At 40.5% G+C, this 25,232-nt stretch overlaps 1 protein-coding gene across 3 annotated transcripts in view; it reads left to right on the plus strand.

The window, feature by feature from the left end:
- Nucleotides 1-1,250: 1,250 nt before the first annotated feature.
- The window catches only part of furina (furin (paired basic amino acid cleaving enzyme) a), a 90,765-nt gene continuing 66,783 nt past the window's right edge, over nucleotides 1,251-25,232 (plus strand). Inside the window, exons 1-2 of one of the 3 annotated variants that reach the window (XM_080436030.1) lie at nucleotides 1,251-1,415; nucleotides 6,891-7,190. In XM_080436030.1, the coding sequence (XP_080292156.1) occupies nucleotides 6,981-7,190 (210 nt within the window). In that variant the 5' untranslated portion in view covers nucleotides 1,251-1,415; nucleotides 6,891-6,980. Of the gene's footprint in view, nucleotides 1,416-2,709; nucleotides 2,828-4,943; nucleotides 5,025-6,890; nucleotides 7,191-25,232 lie in introns of those variants that run through there. The other 2 variants (XM_080436032.1, XM_080436031.1) reach the window with 2 other exon arrangements.

Genomic DNA, 25,232 nt, shown 5'->3' on the forward strand with positions numbered 1-25,232 from the left:
CATTGTAAAATACCGTCATTTCACTGGTTAACTACTGAGGCTGTAGCGATTTTTTTTGTGTTCTAATAATCTGTCCCATTTGTTTAATTTGTCCTTTTTAATGTCCCATATCTTTCATCTCGATATACTACCCACAATATACTATAATATACTCCATCAGTATGTCAAAACCGCTAGCATCGGAGATCCAGACTTTAAGTGGTCGCATCACGGACGCATCCCTTGAGGTTTTCAATACCCAGAAAACTGGCGAAAGTGGCCGTTTTCAATAGGTTTTGGTCATTATCTCTGGAACAGAAGGTCCAATCTGCTCAGTTCAAAGCTTGTTGGATGCGTGACTTTGAGGACAATAAGCACGCAATGACACATTTTCGGGTTATTTATTTTTTTAGGGGAGGCGAGACCTTAGTTGGGCAGGCGACCGCCTCTCCTGCCTCTACAGTGGGTACGCTGTCGGTCGGCGCTCGGCGCTCGTAAAGACAGTGATGTCACTGAAATGCCTGTCTGCTGTCTACCCTCTGCTGTGTTAGCATTATGGGTAACTCGTTAAAGTGGCAAATTAAATGTGAAACACATCAACTATTAAGAAAACAAGAAGATATGTTGACAAAGACACTCCATACATTTGGAAACATATTTTTATTTAAATCAATATCGTCTCCAGTTAATGTAGGAATATTTCAAAAGTAGGCTAATTCTCATATCCTCTCATAGGGATTGCATTGGCAGCTGCAGTTCATCGTTCTAACGGACCTCGAGTAGCGGCGCTGTCTCAAAAGTGGGCGTGAAATTTGTAGTCCCCGTGTGTCTCTATTGCGTGGCTAGTGTTGCCATGTCCGCTTAATATAAGCGACCGTAGGCGTCTTTTTCTGTAAAGTTGCTTGTAAAAATTGTTTATTTGCGGGTTGCAGTTTTTTGGGGCTGGTTTCCAAAGTGTAGTTGTTTATTTCGGCTTGCTTCTTATTTTTTTTATTATTATTTAAACCAGTGGTTCCCAAATATTTTCATGAAAATGTTTTGTGCCCCAGGGGAGCATTTGTGTTGTTAGAATGTTTCAAATAATATTCCAAATATCTCACATTTTATTGCAAGATTTTTTGAAAATAGCACATAGGTTTTAAAAGTGCTCATGTGGCCCAAGTTGCTTCTTTCGGGCTTGTTTTCATATACCTGGTTGCTTGTTTCTCTCGCAAAACCTGGCAACACTGGCCGTGGTCGTGACGTATTTCCTGGGGGTGGTATATCGCATCGCGGACCACTCAGCTGTATAGTGGTTATCATGACTATTTATAGTCTTCAATTGGACGTTGTTATCTTCTTCCAGTGTGTTTATCGTGTCATTGAGGGGCACAGTGACGTGGTGTACGAACACAACTAGCCCAGGGGAGGACGGACACCATGTAAACGGAACCCCGGTAAGTTAATCTTAATAATAATGCGAGGTAAAGTTTCCCCCCGTAATGTTAGTTCTTTAAAAGGTGTGTGTGTGTGTGTGTGGCGAGTTCGCCGTGTGTGTAAACGCCCGGCTGGTATATGTATACTCCGTAGTATGACGGCGTCGCTCGCCGAAAAGAACGGGTATATATCGCGGCGCACATTGTTGTTACCAGCGTTGCCATGTCCGCGTATTATAAGCAACTTTGGGCTTGTTTTTCTGTAAAGTTGCTTGTAAATATTGGTGGTTGCGGTTTTCTTGGGCTGGTTTCTAAAGTGTCCTTGCTTATTTAGGCTTGCTTCCCAGTTTTTTATTATTATTTAAACTAGTGGTTCTCAAATATTTTCATAAATGTTTTGTGCCAGGGTTCAGGGAGCATTTGTGGTGTTAGAATGTTTCAAAGAAATATTCCAAATATTCCAAATTTTATTGCAAGAGTTTTTGAAAATAGCCGATCTACAAGCTCACAACGCATTGCTATTTTCAAATGTGCTCATGTAGCCTAAGACGCTTCTTTTGGGTTTGTTTTCCTAGACCTGGTTGCTTATTTGTCTCACAAAATATGGCAGCACTGGTTGTTACCTTGTAGGTTTAAGTTATTTTTCGGCAAGCGACACCGTTGTACCATAAGGTCTCTCAATGAAGCTTGAGTCTGTGCTCTTGGCCCTGGTACCGCTGGGACTGACTGGCCGAGAGGAGCGCGTTTTGTCCAATTGATCCTGATCAATCAATGTTGTTAGTTACACTGTATCGGCTCCTATGGATCTGATCAGTCAACATGCATTATGTGGTGACGTCTGTCTGTCTGTGTGAATGCCTGCTGCAGAAACCCTCCTTGTGAGCTCTCTGTCAGTCATCATCAGTCGTCAGTCAGATAGTAAATGTATGCAGTGGTGTAAAGTAATAGGTACATGTACTCAAGTACTGTACTTCGGTACATTTTTTTTAAAATACCTTATTTTTTTTTCATTTGAAAACTGGTGAAATGGGACATTATGCATAATGACAACTTTTACTTTTGGTACTTTCAGTATATTTTGATTCCAATACTTTTGTACTTTTACTCGTGTACATTTTGAATACGGGACTTCTACTCGTAACAGAGTATATCTACGTTGCAGTATTGATACTTTTACGTAAGTAGAAAAATGGAGTACTTTTTCCACCACTGGAGTTAAGTGGTGGAAAATCCTCGGACTAGGAGGAATGACAGAACTGAGAGGAAACGAGGAAGACATGTGAGTGTGAAGTACATTGTATCCTGTTGCTGATCACAACACAACACACTGAATACAGTAGTAGTAAGCAGAGGCAGGACTTCTCACAATGAGAGTGAAGTCTAGAGGAGGTCCAGCCAGATCGATGCAAAATGATGATTACATGTGGTTTCTGGTGAGTCAGTCATGATGATTTAGAAAGCTTTTTACGCCATCAGTTGAGTTAAAGTTCTTCAAGTAACTCCACCCTACACACAGACTGATTGACGCTTGATGCATTTGGCACTTGCTGAGTGAAGTTTTTCTTGTTTCCGAACTAAACTGACTTGTTGTTTCCTTGCCTACTATGCTGTAAGTAACATCGGCGTTCAAGATAATTCATATTTTACCGGAACATCCTCGTGATCTAGATGGATATCTGGTGCATAATGCATTTCCTAAATTCAAAAATCGAGTTGAATTTTTGTAGTAGCTCTAGAAGTCCGTAATGCGACTGTTGGCCTAGTTCTCACCAGCATGTCACTCTGAATGTGCGTTATGTAATTGATGTTGGGTGTTTATTAGCTAGCACCCACACAAATGCAACTGTTGCATTAGATTTGTTTAGTTGTATTTTATGTTGCCTTACAGGGAACCATGAACTATAGTTGCTCTTTAGCCTTGGATCAAGACTATCAAATATGTATTTTTTGCTTTTGTTCATACGAAAGTCAGACTCTATTAAACACATCTATGACTATGATAGTCTTGATCCAATTGGTTTGTGGCTCTTATAAGGCGACATGCTGTTCTGCAAACTTCTCTGGTTACAATGCAAATGGAGCATTGATAGGCTGTTACGTGTGGGGATTAGGAATGTACTTGACATTGGTATATGCTTCATAGCAGGAGCTGACCGATACCCGTCTTTCCTTGCTTTGAGTGCTCTGGACAGAATCACGATTGTCTTTATTGCGTTAAGTACATTTAGCAAGGAATTGTTCCTAGACAGTTGCACAGAAACACACTAACAAACAGTAAACAGGGTATAGGTGTGTTTGTTAGTATATTAAATAAATCAAACATATCTTTAGGCCTATGTATAAAAATCCATTATTTATTCATTCATTATTCAGTGTTCCAACATAGTTATGTATGTATCTATCTCAGAGAGATGTTATAAAGACATGTAAATAACATGTATAAAGAAATGTATGCTTTACAGCCCCTGTACAGTATGAGCTTTAGAGCTTTAGTTTGAAAACTAATTTTTGGTGGATGAAGAATAGGCACTAGAAATGTGAAGTGGTTAGCTTCACATTCACACTGACTATACAACTGACTGTCAAAGTCCAGATCTGAGTTAATTGACACAACTGAAAATCACAATTTTCAGTTGTGCTGAAATGTAATGGAAGGTCTAGGTCTAAACCACCACACGGCTGACTAACTAAAAAATCTGCAAGTGAAAAGTTTGCATCAGTCAAAAGCATTCTGTGCGAAGGCGCTCTAGTGGAATAGAAAGCTTTGACAGCGATAGTCCTGTGGCTATCATTAGGCCTCTGGTGTATTATTTAGTCCAGAGTCAGGTTCATTTCAGATAGCCTTGTCATCATGTTGTATGATGCTGTAGATGCACTTTTGTGAACGCCGGCCAGCTTTTTATAGCTTATGGTGGGAATTCCATATTTTTTCAAGGCTGTCTTTTGCATAGCTTACTACCCGAGTATTTTAAATCATACTGATACATTAAATATTATGTTGCCGAACTTGCCGTTAAAGTAGGTGTAATTAAAAAAAAAACGTATTTGCCTAGCTAGCTATTTCATACCATACAGTAACTTTCCTCCAAAATGTTTGAATATAGACTTGTTTAGCCTATTGATCATCCTTGAGGACAGAAAGAATCCAGAAAAATATCCGCACACAGAGTTGCTTTATTTAACACATGAAATCTTATTCTACATTGTTCATTAAGAATTTTACTTTCACTTTGAGACTCATTAAAGTCATATTTTTGAATCTTGACTTGTTTATTGCTATTTGTCAAATGAGCTAATGCTTTTTTTTGTATCTTGGAAACAATATTTGAAAAATAATTAAACTAACATGTTACTGCCATTTAGTGGTATGTTGGGACCACTGACCAGTCACTCAACATAGTTGACATTGTTTCTTAAGAGCAGTAAAAGGGTAGACCTTTTGTCATTCCATGATGTGTGGCTTGCATGTTGACGTTAAAGCCTGCTGAATGGCTGAGTGGCCCTATGAGGTCACAAGCGGAGTCTGTACTTTGAGCTATGCTTTACTCTGGACGTTACAGGGCAGCTTTACATGCCACCCCTTCTCATTTGCACAGCATCCTTTATTAAAACAACACTACTACTAGGAAGGTGAGTGAGGTATTCTGTCTTCTGGCTGGGGTGAGTGAGGTATTCTGTCTTCAATATAGCCTAAGTAGTCATAGTTTTTAGGCTGTGTGTGGACTAATTTGCACATTTTGCAGATAAATGCTGGATTAAGTGGCCAGTTTAAGATACCAACTCTTGAGCCAGTCAAAATTTTAAGGGTACAGGCAAGAATTCTTGTTTGATGTTGTTCATTTACATTGAGAATTTAAGAGGTAGTCAAAAAGCTAAGCTTATTTAGTTACTGGATAAAATATGTTTGTATGTATTCTACTGCACTCTGACCGCCTCATTCTAACTTCTTACACAAATGTATTTATGAAATATCCAAAGACTAATAATGTGTAGGAACATTGCAGCTGGTAGGAATGTCAAGATCCATAAGAGTAATGGCATGTCCAAAAGAGTTATTCTACTGCTTTCTCATTTCTCTAGCTTGGTGTTGTTACGATATATTGACATTATGTCTACACACTGTAACATCCCGAGTGTTAATTTAACTGTGTGAGCGTAAAATTGCACACTATTCAGAGTTGAATTAGACTAACACTCAGCATTTCAGAGTGTATGATTAAGTTTTTTCCCTTAATACTTGTAAAAAAGCAACAAGCCAATTAAAAGGGAGTACGTGGCCACCATCTGCATGTCTCTGAAAATAGTTGTGGCAACATGACCTGTGGGCCGTTTTCACAACAAATGCTGGTTACGACACAATGTTGAAAGATGGCTTTGACCACATCTTACCGAAAGGCTTTTGTATGGTGAAATATTTGTTAGTCATCCACAGGTGTGTTCCAATCCTCGTCATCACTGTACAGTGTACATATTTAGACAATAGCTTGTTTGTCTTGTATTATTCTCTTGAGTTTTCAGTTGTTGTCAACAAGTGTCAATTGCTGTTATGTTGACTTCAAAGGGTATATAGGTGCCTATTATACTGCTTTCTCCCTATTATCTTGACTGGGTATTTATTTGGCCTCCTTCCCCTTTTAATGCACAAAAAATTAGCACAATGTTGCTACAATGAATGTATGTCGGAACCCTGGGTTATATAGCTACTTTTATTACATTATGTCTATACTTTAGTTTTTCCTCTTAACTCTTTCACTGCCAGACTTATTTCAGACTGTGTCGTCCCAGTGCCAGGAAAAAGGTGCATTTTGTTTTTTAACATTGAAGTGAATGGAGCAGCAATTTTTTGGATAGCGTTATCTCCTAGTTCCTTTGAGATAAACCCCCCCCAAAAAAAGACCAAAAAATTCAGAAAATTTCAAAAAAAAAAAAAAAAAAAATGTTTCAAAAAAAATGTTTCCTGTTTGTCCTGTTACTTAGTTACAGTAAGTGAAACGTCTCTCTTCATGCCTACACTTTCATTTCACCAAAATCTGTGACCCCGTCGGGAGTTTGTTACATCAGAATGCGCTGATTAGGACTGGCAGAATCCGCTTTGTTACGTTTGTGTGCTAAAAGTGATTTTGACCGATTTTGATCGGTTTCCCCATGCAGTCAGAGTAAAAATGGAAAAAAAAGTCCTTGATTCCTTCTCCCCACTCAAGGAGCACAGGAACAGATAAAGCATCAGTTGCCTTGACAACACTTAAACTTCTTTCATAGCCAGGAAGCTATGATAGAAGTTCTACCAAAATTCAACATCACCTTTATTTACTTATTTTAACACGTTATTTATTTTTGGCTCATTAAATGCTTTTTATGGTTCCAATGGCTTGAGTGTGGCTGATTCTAGACTAACATTTACCTGCTAAGTAGAGATTCTCAGACTCTTCCAAGGGGTGTTTTTCATTCAGTTCCAACTCTTACTGCAGTAATCTTTCTTTCCACTGTTTTCTTCAGGTGACCCGTGTGCTGTGACTGTCCCCTCGTGTGTCTCTGTGCTCCTGCATGTACCGTTAGAGAGACACTGTGCACAGAGACTGAGAACCTATGGCTTTGGGCCCTCCATCTCCCTCATTGGGCCCTAGGCTCAGGCTGGTAGAGTTGCTGCTGGGGCCACTTTTGGTCTTGCTGCTTGCTGGCCTGGGAACAGCACTGGGTCAGAAAGTCTACACCAACACATGGGCTGTCCACATCTCTGGAGGTCCAGAGGAAGCTGACCGGATTGCCAGTAAACATGGTTTCATCAACTCGGGACATGTGAGTAGACTTTAACTTTTTCATATTGTTCTTCCTGGGTTTCATTTCCTTTCTCTAATGCTCCCGTTAACTTTGCTGACTAATGGCAAAATGATTATGCTCGCGGAAACGGTGCATAACAGCACTGGTCTTTTCAGGGCATTGGTAGTGTTTGGAATCTTTGAGGAATGCCCAGCGCTGAAGTGCTTCAGACTATTCACTAAACTGCTGCTGTTCGTGGAAAGAATTTAAACTCAAGATTTGTCAGTTGTGGGATTATACAAGTCAGCAGACTCCTGAAATCTTAAAATAAATTGGCTGAGTTTGCCATTCTTTTTCTTGTGCATTTGTGTGTGTATAGACTACTGTACACAGTAAAATCCTCAGTGTTGATTTAACTCAAAAGAGTGTACACATTTGGTTCCATCTCCACTTTAGGTAGATCAACACATTCATAATGTTTTTTTTTGTTCTGGTACTATTTTGTTATTGTTTTTTTCATTTTAAGTCAGACACTGCCTGGAGCTATTGTTTTAATACATTGGTCGGCCTTTGGTGGCATAAAAGGATAACACAAAAAGCCCCTGGGGGCTTGTTTCCATTGTGGTCCATTGTACTTCACAAAAAGTACCATATGGTATATTTATAGAGATTGTAGGGGTGGGCATAGGATTCAAGGTGTTAAACTATGCTCAATTGTATTTTAAGGTCAGCCAGTCTTTTAGGTTAGTTTTGAGTTTGGGTAGGGAGTCGAGAACCGTGACATTTGTTTCCAGTTTTACAGGAAGTGATTCATGAGCCTGATCTATGAAGTTGTGCCAGCCCAGTGTTGCTCAGAAAAATTGTAGATGTACAAGCTCACAATGCGCCATACCACAATGTTTCACTCAGACCAGTAGTGGCCTGAATTAGAGCATGGTCAATGTGGTCACTGGTCATGATCTAAACTGTTATTTATGTTCTGAATCACAGAGTGCAGACTAATGAGTAATCTCACTCTTGTCATCCTTTAAATATGTATTGAGTCTTGACCATAGGGGAACCGGATCTCAGATGAGATGAGACGATGAGATGAAATGTAGCCTACTCACATACTTTGTTCAGGACTCTAGAATCAGTTTGTTGACTTGAGAGTGCTGTAATGTTTGCCCTATTGCAACAAGTGGGGCACACGGGTAGGAATTCGTTTTTTATGTTTTGACTGAGGGAAAACTCCTATTTAACTGAATAAGCAGTTCCAGTTCCTGTGCTATGTAGTTTGTTGTTTATTTTAACCCTGGGTATGGCAAAACTACAATATATTCTCAGATACTTAGTTTGATCATAAATGCCTGTGTTCCAACACTTTTTGTATGACATCTATGAAAATGTGTCTTACAGCCTTTTAGAGAAAGATTAACGTTGAATAATCTCTACTGTAAATGTACGGTCTAATTGCTATTTACGGAGTTCCATAGTTATGGCACCTATTTTCAATGGCATATTTTTTAAACCTTTCCTTTTACGATTTCATTGAAGAGACCTAATGATGGAGCACATTGGTTGTAGTGTGTTGTTTTTGGCACTGGCTTTTGTCTACTGACATTCATTTAGTGATTATCATCAAACCTTGAGCTTAACTTTGTTGTAGTTGGCCCCATTTTAAGTGAACATCTTAAAGTATGTTTTTCTAAGAAGGTAACAGGGAACCACAATGACTTGACACGGTGGACTGCAGAGTTTCAACCACAGGTCTGCCTCCAACACCTCTGCGGTGGTGTCTGCATACCTCATTTTCTGTTTGTGGATTTGTGATGCACTGAATGACACCCCACTCTGAAACCCATACCTAAAAACTCACTGTAGGGAAATGCCAGTTGGCAAAGGGATGTCACTTTATACCGCTGAAATGAAGGTGAAACCTTGAGAAAATTCCCGGTAAAATACCAACATGCATACAAAGTCTGACAAGGTTGAGCAAGCATTCTCGACCAGCCCCCACTTTGCATAGCCAAACACGGTGTGCCTATTAAAGCTGCCAAGGCCGAAATACCAGGAAAGGTCTAGCAAAACATTCTGTACCGCCTGCCCCTCTGAATTATGTGTGATGTCGTGAATTTAAGGATGCTTATGACCTGGCTATGAGGGTGATATTTTGAGGAATGGTGGTAGTTATGATGATGATGATGTATGAGTCTATGTCCAGTGGTGGTGCTGCTCGGTGTTGTGCAGTTATGTTACAGTTATATAAAGCTCCTAAACTCATACAGCCTGTATAAATGAATGAGAAACACTGGCTATTGCTGTTTAGGAAACTGCCCATACGGTACACAGCCGTACGTTGCCACATCTACACCTCATTAAGGAACCACATAAAACAATCTCAGCTGTTCAGCCTACAGCCTATCATGGGTATTATTTGTTCATCACAGCATCATGGTATGCATTAACTTTGAGATGATTAAGGGCAGGCTATAACTGTGTGTGATGACTATAATAAAGATTGACTTGATATTCATAATTTCCCCTGACGAGAGATTTAATGTACATTTGAAAATTAAGGTTGCACTTAAAAGCGATGGGAGTGGAGCCATTTTCCCTAAAACTGAAATGAATGACTGTTCTATCTCCATGATGGATGTCTGGTCAGGCGTGGTATGTCCCAGCTGTGTGAGGCGAGGCTTTTTTTCTCCTTTGCTGGTGTTTGCAGGTGTTTAATTTAGTGGAGGAGAGATTGAGGGGAGGATCAAAGACTGCAGCTGGGCAGCTTTTTTTAACGACTCTACTGATTGTTTCTATTGTTTCGCCCTTCACCGTACACTACCATTAAAACCCCCCTCCTTCCCTTGGTAGGGGTTGCAAGTTGCCCAGTCTATGCTAACGGATGATGCATGCTGATGTCTTGCACCAAAAATAGCCGATCTACAAGCTCACAATGCGTTGGCATATGACACTGTTAGCTTGTAGATCTGCTATTTTTGGAGCGAGACACGGTACCAGGTATAAATCGGGTATAACATGAGCTTGATCCACCCTGAGGTTAAAAATGGATGAAGGATGGACATTTTCAGTGACTTTTAAATAACAAGACTAATAATATATGTATATTTTTATTTATGTGACTATTTAGTCAACAATATTTATACCACACACCATAAATAGGCTGTATAAGAATGCACACAATTGCCACAATGTTTAAGCAGGAACTGTAGTGGACCTCAATTTGGAAAAGCTGAAATTTTAAAATAAACAGATGGCCAACCATAGGAGGCCAAGCATATTAGAATAGCTAGGAGCCTAATAACATTTTGAATGTGATTATCAGTTCCCATAATTACATACAATTTTGTAACCCTTGACCCACAAGCAACCCACCAACTATGCTGTAGTGCTGTAGTTGTTTGTGAAAGTTTATCAGTTGAATTTGTGAGAGAATAAACTGAGGTTGCACCATATTAAACCTCTTCAGTTGATTTAGTGACCAGAGTGACTTCTGGTCAAATTATCTTTTTAGTTTATCTTCTGGGCAACATTTCCTGACTGTAGTCAATCATGTACTAATGTTTGTAGACTGAAAGTACAAAACTATCACGACCCACTTCCTAATATTGACTTGCACACATTTTGTGTGAGCCGTGTCTGTTATGCAGGTTTAAAAAGTATTATTTAACCCATTTCATTAAGTTACATCTCCCCATCACTATTAAAAGGTAAAATCATTTGTCCAGAAGTCAGCCTGGCGACTAAATTAACTGAAGAGGTTTAATATAGTGCACCCTCAGTTTAGGCAGGTATTTTAGCAATAAACTGTAGCCTACCATTTGTAATATCTGTCACCACCATCCATAAGCTCAATGGAGAGTGATGTTATCATAAATAAACTCATACCTTACATGACCTAAAAAAAAGAGTTTATGCATTAATATTCATTTACCTGAGAACCAAAACATTTGCATGTCACTGTTAAATGGGTGCAGGAAAACATACCTGGTCTCGGCTGTAAGGCATTTTCATCATGAATAATAAAATTTAAAAAAATAAATTAAGGCAATTTAAAAACTGGTGACCTATAGTTGTAACTTGGTATTAACTGCCAGTTTACCTATTGTGTCCTTTCTTACAGGGTGATTATATTGCAATTTAGAGTACATTTCTGGGCTACAGCACCAGACTTGTACATTTGGGTTATTATGCTAATAGTAGGAGGCGGCATGAGCTCGGCTCTGGGAGTGTAGCGCCCAGGATTACAAAAGGTGACTCCACCAAACCGACTACTTCAGACTACAACAGACTGGTAGTCGGTTGGCAAAAGTTGGCATTTAGTTCAGCACAAACTGTCAGCCGATGAACACATTGTTGTGCTAATGCGTTAGAGCTGGCAGCGCTTATCTGCGAGATCCTGCCAGTGTTGCCAGGTCTGCTTATTATAAGCGACTTTAGGCTTGTTTCCCTGTAAAGTCGCGTAACTGTCTCTCTGTCTCTCTTTCTCTCGCCAAAATCGGTGTGATGGAAACCTAGCTTTAAACAATTGGCACTGGGTGGAAAAAATGGGGTTGCAAAATCGCGGGATAAAAATCTAAAGGAAAAAAAAATTATGATAACTGTTGAGTTTCATTGTGCTATAGCACTAAACTCATAACGAGATCAAACACCAATGTCAGAGTGCCTGTATAATTCAAGATTAGCCATGAAAATCTACAAAATGGGATTAGGAAGATATAAATCCAATAATTAGATTGTTGCCCAGTCTAATCACTTGCCAATCAGGATCAGTCCAAAAAGTGACTGTACTTACTTATTTTCATCTGTCATGTTTGGCTTTTGTTTAAAGTGAACCAAATCGATGGACAATTTCTAAGATACTTTTACCAGTATTTTAGGTCTTTTCATTTTTGCTCTACCAGAGGCAATTTAACTTTAGCTCATTATGCTCATGAAGTGTACTTGCTTGCAAGTAAGCGCAACAATGATCTATAACTAACTTATATGCTGTGAGGCTATTTTCAGGCTTCACTTTGTCTAAGACAGTTTACTGCTTCTGGCTTAATGTTCTCACTCCCCTGATTTATTACAGCCTGATGTTATTGCTAAAGTTAATATTATAACTGTCATCATTGAGTGGTATTGTTGTAGCTTCATTTTTCCAACTTGACATTTTGCTACAGATCACATAAAACCAATGGTTTAAAGATACAACTCAATTTACCGTAGGCATTTTATCCAGAGCGACTTACAAAGGTAGACCAACCTGTACAGGATTTGTCTTTCAGAACTTCTTACAAAAGAGTTCGCTATTATTATTCAAAGACTTTGTGTACTGGAACGTCTGTTTTTTCTTTTCCTTGTCTCCCACACCTGTGTTGGAAACTGACTGGAATGTGAAAGCAGGTTAGGTTGCTGTGAAAGCAGGTTAGGTTGCTGTTGACAAGAAGACAATCATGCCACTGCGCCATTCACTAATTTCACAGAAAAGTCTAGGCTATTTATAGCCAGCTGTGGAAGATGGAAGCTAATTTATATTTGATAGAAGGCCTCATTGTTTTCTACCCACCAACTTCAAAGCGGTTTATAGTATTTCTTAGAACCCATGTGGTTTCCATGTTTCTCTGAACATTCTGTGGTTTGTGTCACTTGTGGTGGCTGGTAGAAACTACCTTTATGACGAAAAGTGCAACTGCTAAAAGTGTGGCTATTTTGCAACCTAATGCTTGTGTAGCTTGTTCTGCTGGTTCACCCCAGGGTCTCGCTTGACTGAATGGATTGTGTTAGGAAAACTGTACCCTCCCTGGCACAATAGCATATTACAGAAGACCACAAACATATGGCCCATCTCTGCATATATCATATCAGATTACTTATTTTTTCCCTGATCTGTTCCATGCCTTTGATAATGTAGCGCAACTTTGTGTAATAGCCTATTTTTCACCACACTGAAGTAAGAATATTGGATGATTGCTGCATTTGCTCGCTTTAGCAGGAGTTGTGTCTGCTCTGCCATTTCGGCATTAAACAAACTGCCTCGCTGACAGTGTATGCTAATATGTATGACTGTATTTATGGAGATTTAATGTATTGTCTTCACATGTTGTGTGTGTGCTAATGTATTTGTTTCTTGAATGGGCTGTGAAAACAAATTTCCCTCTGGGACAAAAAAGTCAAATCTAATAGGCTATGTGAAGTATATAGGAAGTTAAAGTGGATATCCTACATTTAGTGCATTTTGTTTGTTCTTTTTGTTGTTACTCGTTACCATTATAGTCTCCTTGTAATTAATTTGTAGCAGTTGACCTTTAACAAAGTGAGGAGGATGTAAGGAGGTTCTGACTTGAGAACTCAGACAAGCTGTTTTTGCTTTTAAATTGGCTGTTGACGTGGTTAAGTGAAGTGTCAGAACCAACTGCACCTACTATGAATCACAGGGCCATAGAAACACTAGTCTCTCCTGCCAAACACCGCTTTACTGTATGTAATATGTATGTTAACAGTCCATCCACCTCTTCTGTCCGTGCTCTGACTTCTCTACTTCCATACACGATTACACAGGACTTCCATTGGATAAAGAGGATTTTGGAGTGATATAAAATAAATATAATCATGTGTTCATGGGAATGTTTTCCTGTAAATGTCTCCAACTCATTTACCCATGTCTCCAATAGCTGCTGGGTTTGAGCTGTCTAGACAGTGATAAATCATAGCTGACCCCTCTGTATTTGACCCGCCCCCTGCACATTGCTGAAGTGAAGCTTCATTTTAGGGCCAGCTGAGCTCATATAAAACAGAGAAGACCAGACCCAAAAATGAGAGGATGAAGGCATAGAGCCTATAATTGCCCCTTGGAGAAGTGAAGCTGTTAACTGTGAGGCAACAGGGGGTTGAAGATATTGTCTGGAAAAAGATGAGAGACGATATGATTGGCCAGGAGGTGACTTGGGAGGAAGCTGCATGCTGAGCTCCAAGAGGAGCCACACTCCAGGATTTGCTCGGCTGCACACAGGTGCTTCCTCCCTATTGTTCTGTGTCACCATGTAAACACGACTAAACACGAGTCAGCTGCCAGACATACAGTTTGTATCAAACTGCTCCAGGCCTGTAAGACCTCTGATAAGAAATGCAGGGTCTCATCAGATTAACTCGTTTTGTAACATGGCTTCATTGTAACAGTGTTTTTTGTGTATTCAGGGTTTATTAAGTTGGACTGGCCCTGTGGAATGTCTATGTCCCTTGACTGTTACACAAGGCTCAAATAGGCTATAGCTATCCTGTATATTGCCGGTGGTAAATATTACATGATGGTTTACCATGTTTTGTAAGCTGACTTACTTCTGTATTAATGTTTAACGGTTTCCTGTCTGTTCTGTGGTTCTGTTCTACATCAGCCAATGAGAGCTGACAGGTCTAACGGAGCGTGCAACTCTATACAGCATGTGTAGGACGCTTCTTATAGATGATGCTGCTTTGAAGCGCTGCAGCAAGATGGCTGCCCAATATTCAGCCTGAACTCTAGGAGAGGACCCTTGTTTGACCTGGATGGGTCCCATTAATACACTGAGTGGAATGCGTCTCATCTGTAGTGCAGAGCATTGTAGCAATGCTGTGTCTTTGGTTCCGGTGTCTTTGTTCGGAGTGTTCCTGTCAATGGAGAACTTCCCTTTATTTCATTCTCCACCCTCCATCACACTAAGTGGAGCCAGATTATCAGGCCATCTCGAGGCTGTCCTTTGATGAAAGCTAATGAACTGCAGAGATTGACTTGTCCTGTGTGCTGAGATGGAGACTTGCTGTAGTCAGAAGGGGAGAGAGAAAAGACACCGAAATGGAGGCGACTGGTGTTGTATCTGAATCTGTACAGTGAAAAAGAGAGAACAAATATCGTACATAATTATTTGCTTTAATTAAATTATTCAATTACATTGCTTTATAACGTGTTTTGATTGCATTATTATATTATTATTGCATGAGTACTAATTATCACTTATTAGTAATTATACAGTGTTATATGTGAATTATGTTGCATTTATATTTGATCTTTATAAGTCATTATAGAATGCCTTATAATGTGGCATGATTATTGTTATAAAGCATTGAGTATTTATGAGTTCTTATAACTACACTTATACAGTGTTGTAAACGGATTATAAATCATTGTAGTATGCTTCTGATGTATTATAGACATGGGATGCATAGCAAGTGTTAAAAATGTTCACTTTGGATGTTGTCTGGTTCTTAAGCCAGGCTATCTCCATCAAACCCTCACTACCAGTGGTACGTGCAGTAGGCCATGGAAAAGAAATGAGATCACACCTACGCACATCTGTCTGTACCAAAATAACTTGACCACGCAGGAAATTAATGTCTGTCTTAAGTTGATATCATCCAATTTAACCCTGTTGTTTTTCTGTGGTTAGATGTGGTGCCCATGCCTTCGGCCATAAATGTAACTTTAAAGGTTTCATGACGTTCAGTTTTACCACACATTAAAAGTCTTTGTCATGGTCCTTCAAACGTGTATAGAAATTTTTAACAAAAACTTCCACTCCATTGATTCAATTCAGGTGTTTTTCTCTCACATTTCTAAAGCCTTTTCAACTGCAATGAAAAAAGAAATCTTTGCCTGCGGGTGTCGCTGGTGAGGGATTTTTCCTGTCAATCATCGCCTCTGCTCCGCCCCCCCAAAGGAAAGGATAGGGGAGGGGCGAGGAGGAGAGTGGGCGGGATTAATCGGCTGTGACCTCACTGCCGAAGGGCCAAGCTCAGATTACTTTTCAGCCTAATTATTCAGAAAACCCCAGACCACAGAAAATCCACTGAATGTTCAAAGTTACGATTTTTGGGGTGTAATTGAGGTCATAAACCCCCCAAAAAAACACAAAAAATGTGAAAATGAATGTCATAGAACCTTTAACCCATTAAATCCGGGAACGCATCTCAGTCATTTTAGATGTCTTTGGCTATTCAAAAATGGCAGATATACAAGCTCACACACACTTAGATTCAGTGCGTCCTCCACCACAGACCCGCCGACACAGTGTGGTTTTGCCGTTTTTGACAACTGCTGGTCCAACAGAATTCCCACTCGCTGCACACGCCCAGGTCATCGGCGACACACACGCTAAATTTCAGGTTAATAGATCAGGCGGTGCCCCAGTTATGCCCTTGACAGACACACAGACAGACGGACGCAGGAACAGGTTTCGTGAATGTATAGATAGATTTCTGTACAACTGCTGATCTGACCGACTTTCCACTCAATACTGCACTAAATGGGAAATGGTTAACCCATTAAGACCCGAGGCTGATTCTACAAATGACTTCTAAATCCTAACAGTTTTCTGAAAAACTTATGTTTCTATGTCAGTGGTTCTCAATACCTTTTCATGTCAAGGACCACCCAAAATGATATGTATTTGGCCGCGGACCCCCATCTCAAAATATTTTGTTCCAGAGAGTCAGGGACCCCCAGAAGCAAAGATTTGAGGTTTGCTTTTAATAATTGTAGATCTGCTATTGTAGATCTGCTATTTTTGAACAGCCAAAGTATAAAATAATGGATAAAGTGGTTAAAACCTAAAATGACACAGATTCCTTCCCGGTCTAAATGGGTTAATTTCCATAGCACCTTTATCCAATGGTGGAGGAAACCATGCAAGGTAGGGCTGGTGAATTAATATTCGAATTTAGAATATTCCTCGAATATGGGGAAAATATGTATATTCGAATATGAACATTAATATTTGATTTTTTAAAATCTTTATTTGACAAGGACAATACAAAAAACTATGTATTATTGGATTCGAGCGATTGAATTTTTTATAATGTATTCGAATATCTGCCAATTTTTAAGACCAATATTCAAATCTAATTTCTGAGGAAAATTACCAGCCCTACAAGGTTGTGGTACCACCAACCCGGTCATCGGGAGCAGTTAAGGAGTTAATTTTCTTGCTCAAGGACACATTGACAATAACCCAACGGGAGCCAGCAGGGATCGAACCCTGAACCTTGGGTCCTCGGTCTACGCCAAGTTTGAGGTTTGAAGCAGTTTGAAGATTTTGTGCATTTACAGTGTGTGTGTGTCTGTTTCTGGAGCTAATCTCACATCTCAAGCGCTGGACCAAACGGCGCCAAACTTGTATGCACATTGCACACTGCCAGTAGGCTCCACTGTTGTTGTTGTTTTAATTTGACATATGTTTTACACTTGTAAATTTGATTTATTTTTTCTTTTCAAATCATGTGGAATTCAGGATCCATCATAAAATATGAATTAATGTCTACCAGCACTCACTAACAACCTTCCTAGACAAAAAAAAAGGAGGTATTATTGCAATCGGCTATAAGGGAATTGGCGAGATATCCTCATAAAACTGCCACTGATGAGACCCGTGAGAATGGTAGCCAAAAGAAATGTCCTGAGAAGTGAAAACGGCTCATGTATCAGCTCTGCTATCTGTGTTGCTTTGGGATACATGTCCTCAGGATGATAAAAAATGTCTGGACCAAGCCAGCACTGGGCCGCACCCCTCCTCCAAAAGCAAAAACATGATCCTGACGAGCAGTAGAAAATCCCAATCGGGTCAGCGGGCGGCTGGGCGGCTGTCTCCCAACCTACAGCAGAGGCGAGGACACCCAGATTGTCAGGGGCCCTGGGCCCTGGGAACTCCTGCAATAGTCCCAGCACCGCTCAGTCATTACCCTGCTCTCCCACGAGAGAGGGGTTGGGGGGGTTGGAGGGGGTTGGCGTGGAGAGGCACCACACACAGGTCAGAGGGGCTGTAACAAGAGCCAGATGTGCTGAGGGGACACAAATATACATGGACAAGCAACTCTCTCCTGCTCTCAAGGCATATACGAACACTCACACACTGAGTGAGGGGGTGGGGAGACGAGTTCAGTTCAGTTCACATGCTGGGTTAATTTACTGTTTGATCAAATTGAAATCTCTTCGTAGATTTGTTTTATGTTCTCAGGGAAAGGTTGCCGAGCAGGAGACTCCTGAAGAGATTTGGAGATTCTTTGGTCAATGTTTTTGTATCTGTCGAAAATTAAAAACGATCAATCATGTAATGATGAAACCGTAAGATATTAAGTATTTTAAAGTCTCCTTGTTCTCCTTGTTCTGTGCTGTGCGAGTACTCAAGAGACTGCCTGGCTGACATTCAGCACATTTAATAACTCCTGGAAGTTGCTGGTAATGCCAGTGGCTTGGATCTAATGTCATGGACCGTATAACCAGGACTGAGACTGGACCCTTGTGATGGAGCCTGCGTGAATCAGCCTCTCACTTTACGTCCTCCACCCAAAACGGACATGGACACAGCACCGCCAGCCACCAGCAAACACATACACACGCTATTTGTGTTGTATTTTGAAAGGGCCCAGGCTTAGATCAGATAAGCCCTTTTACAATGAAAACAATGAGGTGAACCTTTTTAAAAGCCTGTAACCAGCCTAATGGAGTGTGGGAGGAATGCAGCATTTAGGTTTTTGCATTTTTTATGACTGTTGCTAGTGGTTATTTCCCTGTAATATGAGTCCTGCTTACTTGTAACAGATCCAGGGATTTGAGCTGTGTGCTCTGCAGCACAGTGTAACCAAGGAACTGGGTTCACATGACAGATCAGGTGTTGGTAGCATACAGATATAGCTAACTACACTGGATACATTCCTGTTGAAATACAGATTTCTTAGCACTCTTGTGGCGCAGGGGTTTGAATCCTCTGCAGTCCCTCCGGCTTGGCCGAGCGTCCTTACAAACACAAATTGATTGCCCTCCCTGCCCGGCTTCCCTCCCACGAACACGGGCACTGTCGCTGCACCAGCAACTCCTAACCTATGGGCTGGGGTGTTTGCCACATGCACTGCATCTTACCGTTGGGTACTCCTCACTGGCAGGTAAACCATTAGGGATCAACAACAGTAACAACAACACATAAGTGTAAAGGGAATTTGGGAATTGTCTACAAAAAAAAAGAAGAGAGATTTCTCTGCACATGCTTGCTCTGTGTTGTCAGGGATCTGAAGAAATGAGATGCAATGTATACAACCTTTCAGAAGTCTAAATTCATTCCAGTTGGCAGTGGCACACCGAGCCAAGCAGCTACATTACGGTGCACTAAAATGCTGATTCAGAAAGTTATCTTACATTAAATAAATTACGTCATTAATTTTTGATCTTTTCGTCAGTCTAACTGAATGAATAATGCATCAAAATGAAAATATGCTTCATTCATGTTGTACCAGAAGATCAAGTGAAGTCTTGGTCTTTATTGTCAAGGTTTTATCTGAAAATGTTATATTCAGTGTTTTTTTTATTTATTTATTTACTTGAATTCCTGATCCTGTTTAGCATTTCTTTTAGACAATTCAAGAGCAAACAAGCCAATAAAAACATGCACCCCCCCCCCTTTTTTTAATGCCATGTAACTGGTTATTCCTACTTACATCTGTTCCAACCATTCCTTTTAACTAATCTCCCTTCACCCACTTTATCCTCTTTAGACTATCATTCTCCTTGTTAACTTCTCCACCGCTTACATTCCGTAACATTTTAATTTGACTTCCTCTTCCTGCATGTTTTTCTTGTCTTTTCAATGAACTTAAGACACACACACACACACACACACACACACACACACACACACACCAGCCTTCTCATACCACAATACACTCAGCAGCATGTGATTATTTATTTAATGTCTCCAGTAATATGTTGACAGCCTTCCAGCTTGCCAGAAATGAACGGGCATGATCATCTGTATTATTACCAGCTGAGTCAGGTCTCTGCATTCTTCAATTTCTTCAGTTTAGGATGAGCTTGACAGATGCATTGAAATGGAGGAAAAGACCGAGGGAACATTTCTATTTAGGCTGCTGTAGTGTGCTGCAAAGGAAGTGGAATATATCACATCTATGTCAATGCAGAGTATCAGTTATTGTGATGCGTTTTACTGCTCATGAATATTTGAACACCGATGTACCCTATGAACTGGGACTGTGGGGTATGCTTTTATGTGCTTGACAGAATCTAAGTAGTTGTAAGGCTGTTGCATGTTTGTGACATGATGCTGTTGTAGTCATCTGTCCAAATGACTCATTTAGCCTCTGTTTAACCAAAACTGAAACGTGTTTGTGTGTTGTGCAAGCGCCTTGAGAATGTGAGCAGGGGTTTTACAGTGCTCCTTGTTTGAGAGAGCACGAGTGTCGTGTGACAAGTGTCCAACTGTTTGTGTAGCTGGACGATGGTTGAGCTAAGGGGATGGACACCACTGTTTTGGACAGGATGCTGGGGTGGCTATAGTTGGTAAGCCTCAGTGACTTGCTCTCGCTCCCAGGGCAGTACTCCAGACCTGTTTCGGAGACGGACCTTGTCTGCTAAGTGTGTTCAGCTGTGTTCTGCTGTGGTTGTGGAGGAGATACTTCAGCTCTCAGGTTTCCCCGAAGTCCAGCTCTGCCATTCCTCAACTTGCCAATACACGAAGTAAACCACAAGGCCTGCAATTATGGTTCATGTGAAATAGCTGAGCCCTGTGCTGTGTTTAGCTCTTAGGGAGCTTTCCCAACAAGTGGGTTCAGTCCACAGAAAACAGTCCACCTCCCACGGCTTCCCAGACCTATAATACTAGCTGTCTGTGAAAGAATCTCTATTTCCTTCTCGCTCTCTCTCTCATTCCTCACTCTCTCATTCCTCACTCTCTTTCTCCTTCCCCTACGTGCATAACAACCTGAAACCTTTGATTATCCTTATTTTGGAACCAGGTTGGCTTGTTTGTCTGTTGCTGAACCACTTGCTATTTTGGCTTCAGCTTTCACCTCAACCTGATGCAATAAATTAGTCTTCAAGTTACATGGAGCCTGTATTTGTGCTTTATTTACCACAATAGACTGATAAAGAACTGCGAATGTTAGCATATTCTTTGTAAGTAGGCTACTGTATAGTATTCCTCATTGAAACTGGGGGCCTGTGGCTAGCTGTGCTCTGTGGTTTCAGTGAGACAAGCTTAAAGGTCCTTACACACCGGCGAATATACGCAAAATTCTGACTCGTTCCGAATAATTAAAAGACGCTTTTTCGCTTCGCAAAACTGATGTGGACGCTTGCATTGACATTATAAGGTTTAAAAAAACAACGGATTTATTCGCATGAAGAATTCGCCCCGGTGTGTAAGGACCTTTTAGAGTGCTTTATACCGAGTTGTGTGCCAATGTCGTGCACCAAACATAGCTGATCTACAAGCTCACAATGTGTTTGTAGTTTACTGCATGTAAACAACCATAAATAAGGCATTACAATGCTGAGATGCAATTTTTAGTACAACAATGCTGAGATGCTATTTTTAGTACAATCTGTGGACAAATTTGGATATTACCTCCCCCCTCCCTCCCCAACCCCATCCAACTCAAGTTCAAAATATCGGATTATCCCCATGACAATGAAGTTGGCTTGTTGAATAGAGACCTTGTCAAAGTCATTGTGTGACTTGTTGAATGTTATGTTCATAGTGGTGTGGTGTCAGACTCGGGGAGTGGTTGTGGTCAGCCTTTCTGTCATTTCCTTGTAGCCAAGCAGTAGCACGGCTGTGGCATCTAGGAACTTAGAGGAACCCAGCTGTTGTCATGGTAAAGTACTGGCCTGACAGCCTGCCTTGCATCCTCAAAGTTCAGTTTGCACTGGAACCTGTGAGAGAATGGAATGTTGTGGGCCAGCATGCCTCTCTAGCCTACTCTGGATGAACCAGGCGGCAAGGATCCGGTTTTGAAAATGAAGTCAATGAGGAAGTCATGAAAACACTGCGTTTCTCATTAATGGCCTAGAGAAGGTGTTGCTATTTCCACTCCTGCTGGTTGCAGAAGAATTAACACTCCATTCAAGTGAATGGGTATTTGGCCGGACTTTACACTTGGTTATATTACCCTATTAAACATTTTCATAAATACAATATGTTTTCAAATCGCTGGTTTAAAGTATTTTTCAATTACCATAATAGGCCTATGCGTTTTTGTAAATGATGGTCCCATTAATTCTTAAATTGATGACCGGAAATTCCAAGATGGTGGATTTGAATTGGCTGAAATAGTGGTTTCAAAACGAGTCTGTAGAACCAATGGGTGACGTCACAACTCACTTTGTCATTTTGTACTGCCATGCATTCTCTATCTATAAATGCACAGAATTTCTGAGTGAGTGAGTCTGCCATCTATCTGGAGAAACGTCTGACCGATTGACTTCAAACTAGCCTGAGTATCGCCAGGGACCCGAGGGAGTGATGTGCCAAGTGGAAAGTCTGTCGGATCGGCGGTTGTCCAGAACTCTTATCTATTAATTAAAAAAAACTAAAAAAACACAAGAGGGCGCTCTAATGCAACTTAGGAATGATCCCTCGACTCTGATGGAAGGAATGGACGGATGTGACGTCATCCCAAAAAAACATCACTTCCGTCCACTCCATTCCTATATTAGGATTTGTAGAAAAACACTTACAGCTCGGATTTTTTTGTTGTTGGTGAAAGCAAGCCATTTTCAACGGGCGATAGCAATAACATGGCCGATTGCGGTAAAAAAAATAAATTGTTCCAGTGGACCCTCCCCCACCCTCCGGACACTTTGTTTACATCCGCGTGCACGTCGTGGCTTCTGCGGCTCTCCAATGATAGTCAAAACAAGGTAAAAAAACGCTGGCACCAGCGGATGAAGCTGATGCATAGTACCTGGCAGTGAATGTGTTAATGCTCATATACATGGAGATCCATGATGTCATCAATATGATTTTATAGTACTGAAGACATAGACTGGCCTTCAAGTGCTACGATAATGTGTACTGCACTAAGTACTCTGACAACAGCTATGGGTATTGCATAACGGAGGTGCATGCGTTTGCATTCCCAGTGGGCATCGTTCCCAACGGGCATCGGCCCAGTCTTCTTGAAATCTGACTTGTATGCTACTCAAAGCAACGTGTGTTTGATGTCATGTACTCCAAGAAAAAAGAAAAACACCTCAAGGACATAAATTCAATGGTTGAACAGAGCCGATTTGATAAACTTGTATGGTTGGAAACATCCAAGCATCTAGGTCGTTAGCGTACCGACTCTAATGGAGGCGACTGGTTGGCACAGTTGTAGTAATAATTCAGATTACTGTAATCCTTGAAAAAGTGTGGGGACAAAGTCCTCTGGCTCCTTATTTCTGCACTACTGTTTCAAAGTCGAGTGATCTATTAAAGTTTTCTATAAGCAATAAAGTGTACATTGAAATCAACACTGTCTTTTTCTCTCTCTCTCCTCACCTCTGTGGTACTGAACTGTTTTCTCATTCTTATGAGTAATGATAAATAAACTAAAGGCAAAATAACTTTTTGGCATATATATGAAATGTATATGTTATATATTGTATGGTTATATCTGCCATTTCAGACCACGAAAACCGTTTGTTTTTCATTATTTTCACGTTGGTGCCTACTGGCACAGAAAATTGGTTGGTGCCCCAGGGCACTCGCTCGGTGCGAGATAATCCAATCCAGAGAGAGACAGGGAGGCAGACAGTGGAGACAACTGGTAATCACATGCCAGCATTGGCGCACTACTTTCATGGCCGTACATAGAAATGTCACTGCATACGTTATTATTAATAAGAGCATGCCTCCTGGCTGAGATTTGCGCTCTGCTGAGCGCATCCGTCTAGTTTTTGCTTCAGCTGGTCAAGGTCGTGCAGTGATGAATTATGAAAAATTCCAATATTTCAGGGAATCATTTCGCAAGAGTTGTTGATATTGAAGTAAGGAGCCCGCACTTGAACAAGCTGCATCTGTTCGGTTCCTATGAAGGGGAGAACTTGTTCACGTCTATTGCTAGATTACAAAACTCAAAGCATGTGTGGGCTTATTTAGGAAACGAAAACAAAATGGGCTGAAAATAACTCAATCTGCAAACGTTTTCATGCAGTACTAAAATACTGTGTTCAAATGCATGTGTTCATGATGCTCAGATGATGTCCTTTGTCCTTTTTGCTCCCATCACACACAATCTGAATATCAAATATATAGTCATATATAAGATGTTGATTCATCCTCAAATGATACACAAACATTTATCAAATCTTTGTATATTTCAGTCATACTGTAGGTTATTTTGATATCTAAATAAAAAATAGGCCTACTGTATCAAAATGTGATCTATTATGTATGGCTTATCATTTTGTAAACCTCCCAGTACACCAATACTCAGCCCTAGTGTTTATCAAGCTATGTTTTTTTTTCCCACTGTTGCCAGCTGTGAATCAGGAGGGTGATAAGAATGATCAGGTGTCATCATATGTACTTAGAGGACATAAAACGAATCCGGTTTATGCTAGGTCCTCTGTACAGATGGCAGATGTCTTACGATGCTGTTGGGCAGTGACATGTAAACAAATTTTCCATTTCAACCTGTGCCCATGGGCAAACGGAGCTAATGATCAGTATGCTACTAAGCAATGTGTAAGTTATACTGTAAAAGAAAATAAGTACCTTTTTATATGGTCGTGTGATGAATCAAGGTGGGGCTTTCAGCTGGATGAGTTGAATAAAGTAAACTGTGAAAGTGGATGCTCACAACTGTTTTTGAAAACTGATCCTGTACACATGGACTTGACTCTACTCCACAGCCATGTTGAATTGCTTTATTTTCATTGATGCAGGATGTTGGGCAAAGATCATGTACAGCATGCATAGTAATGTACTGCTTGGTGTGTACACACTGTCCAGTCTTTTCAACGGCAGCACATGATTGATTGGCTGCTTCTTTTTCCACAGCCATTTCTGAATGATTTGACAGGGAGCTGAAATAAAGCCAGCCATGTGTTCAGCATCCCCTGACACTATGGTGATTGCTACTCATACTCATAATGTAGGCGTAGATGAGACGGAGTTGTTTTCTACTATGCTGCTGGATAGTATTAATAATTTGCCGTCGGTTCCTTACCCAACATATCTATCCTGAATTATTTGGTTGGAAGAGCTCATTTATTTTTCTTGTCAAGGGGGGGAAATCATGAATATTTTTCTTCATCGACATCACCCTTAATAAATAAGAAAATTATCCATTTCAAAT

Source organism: Gymnoscopelus braueri (genome assembly GCF_963280865.1).
Source record: "Gymnoscopelus braueri genome assembly, chromosome: 1".
Taxonomy (NCBI): domain Eukaryota; kingdom Metazoa; phylum Chordata; class Actinopteri; order Myctophiformes; family Myctophidae; genus Gymnoscopelus; species Gymnoscopelus braueri.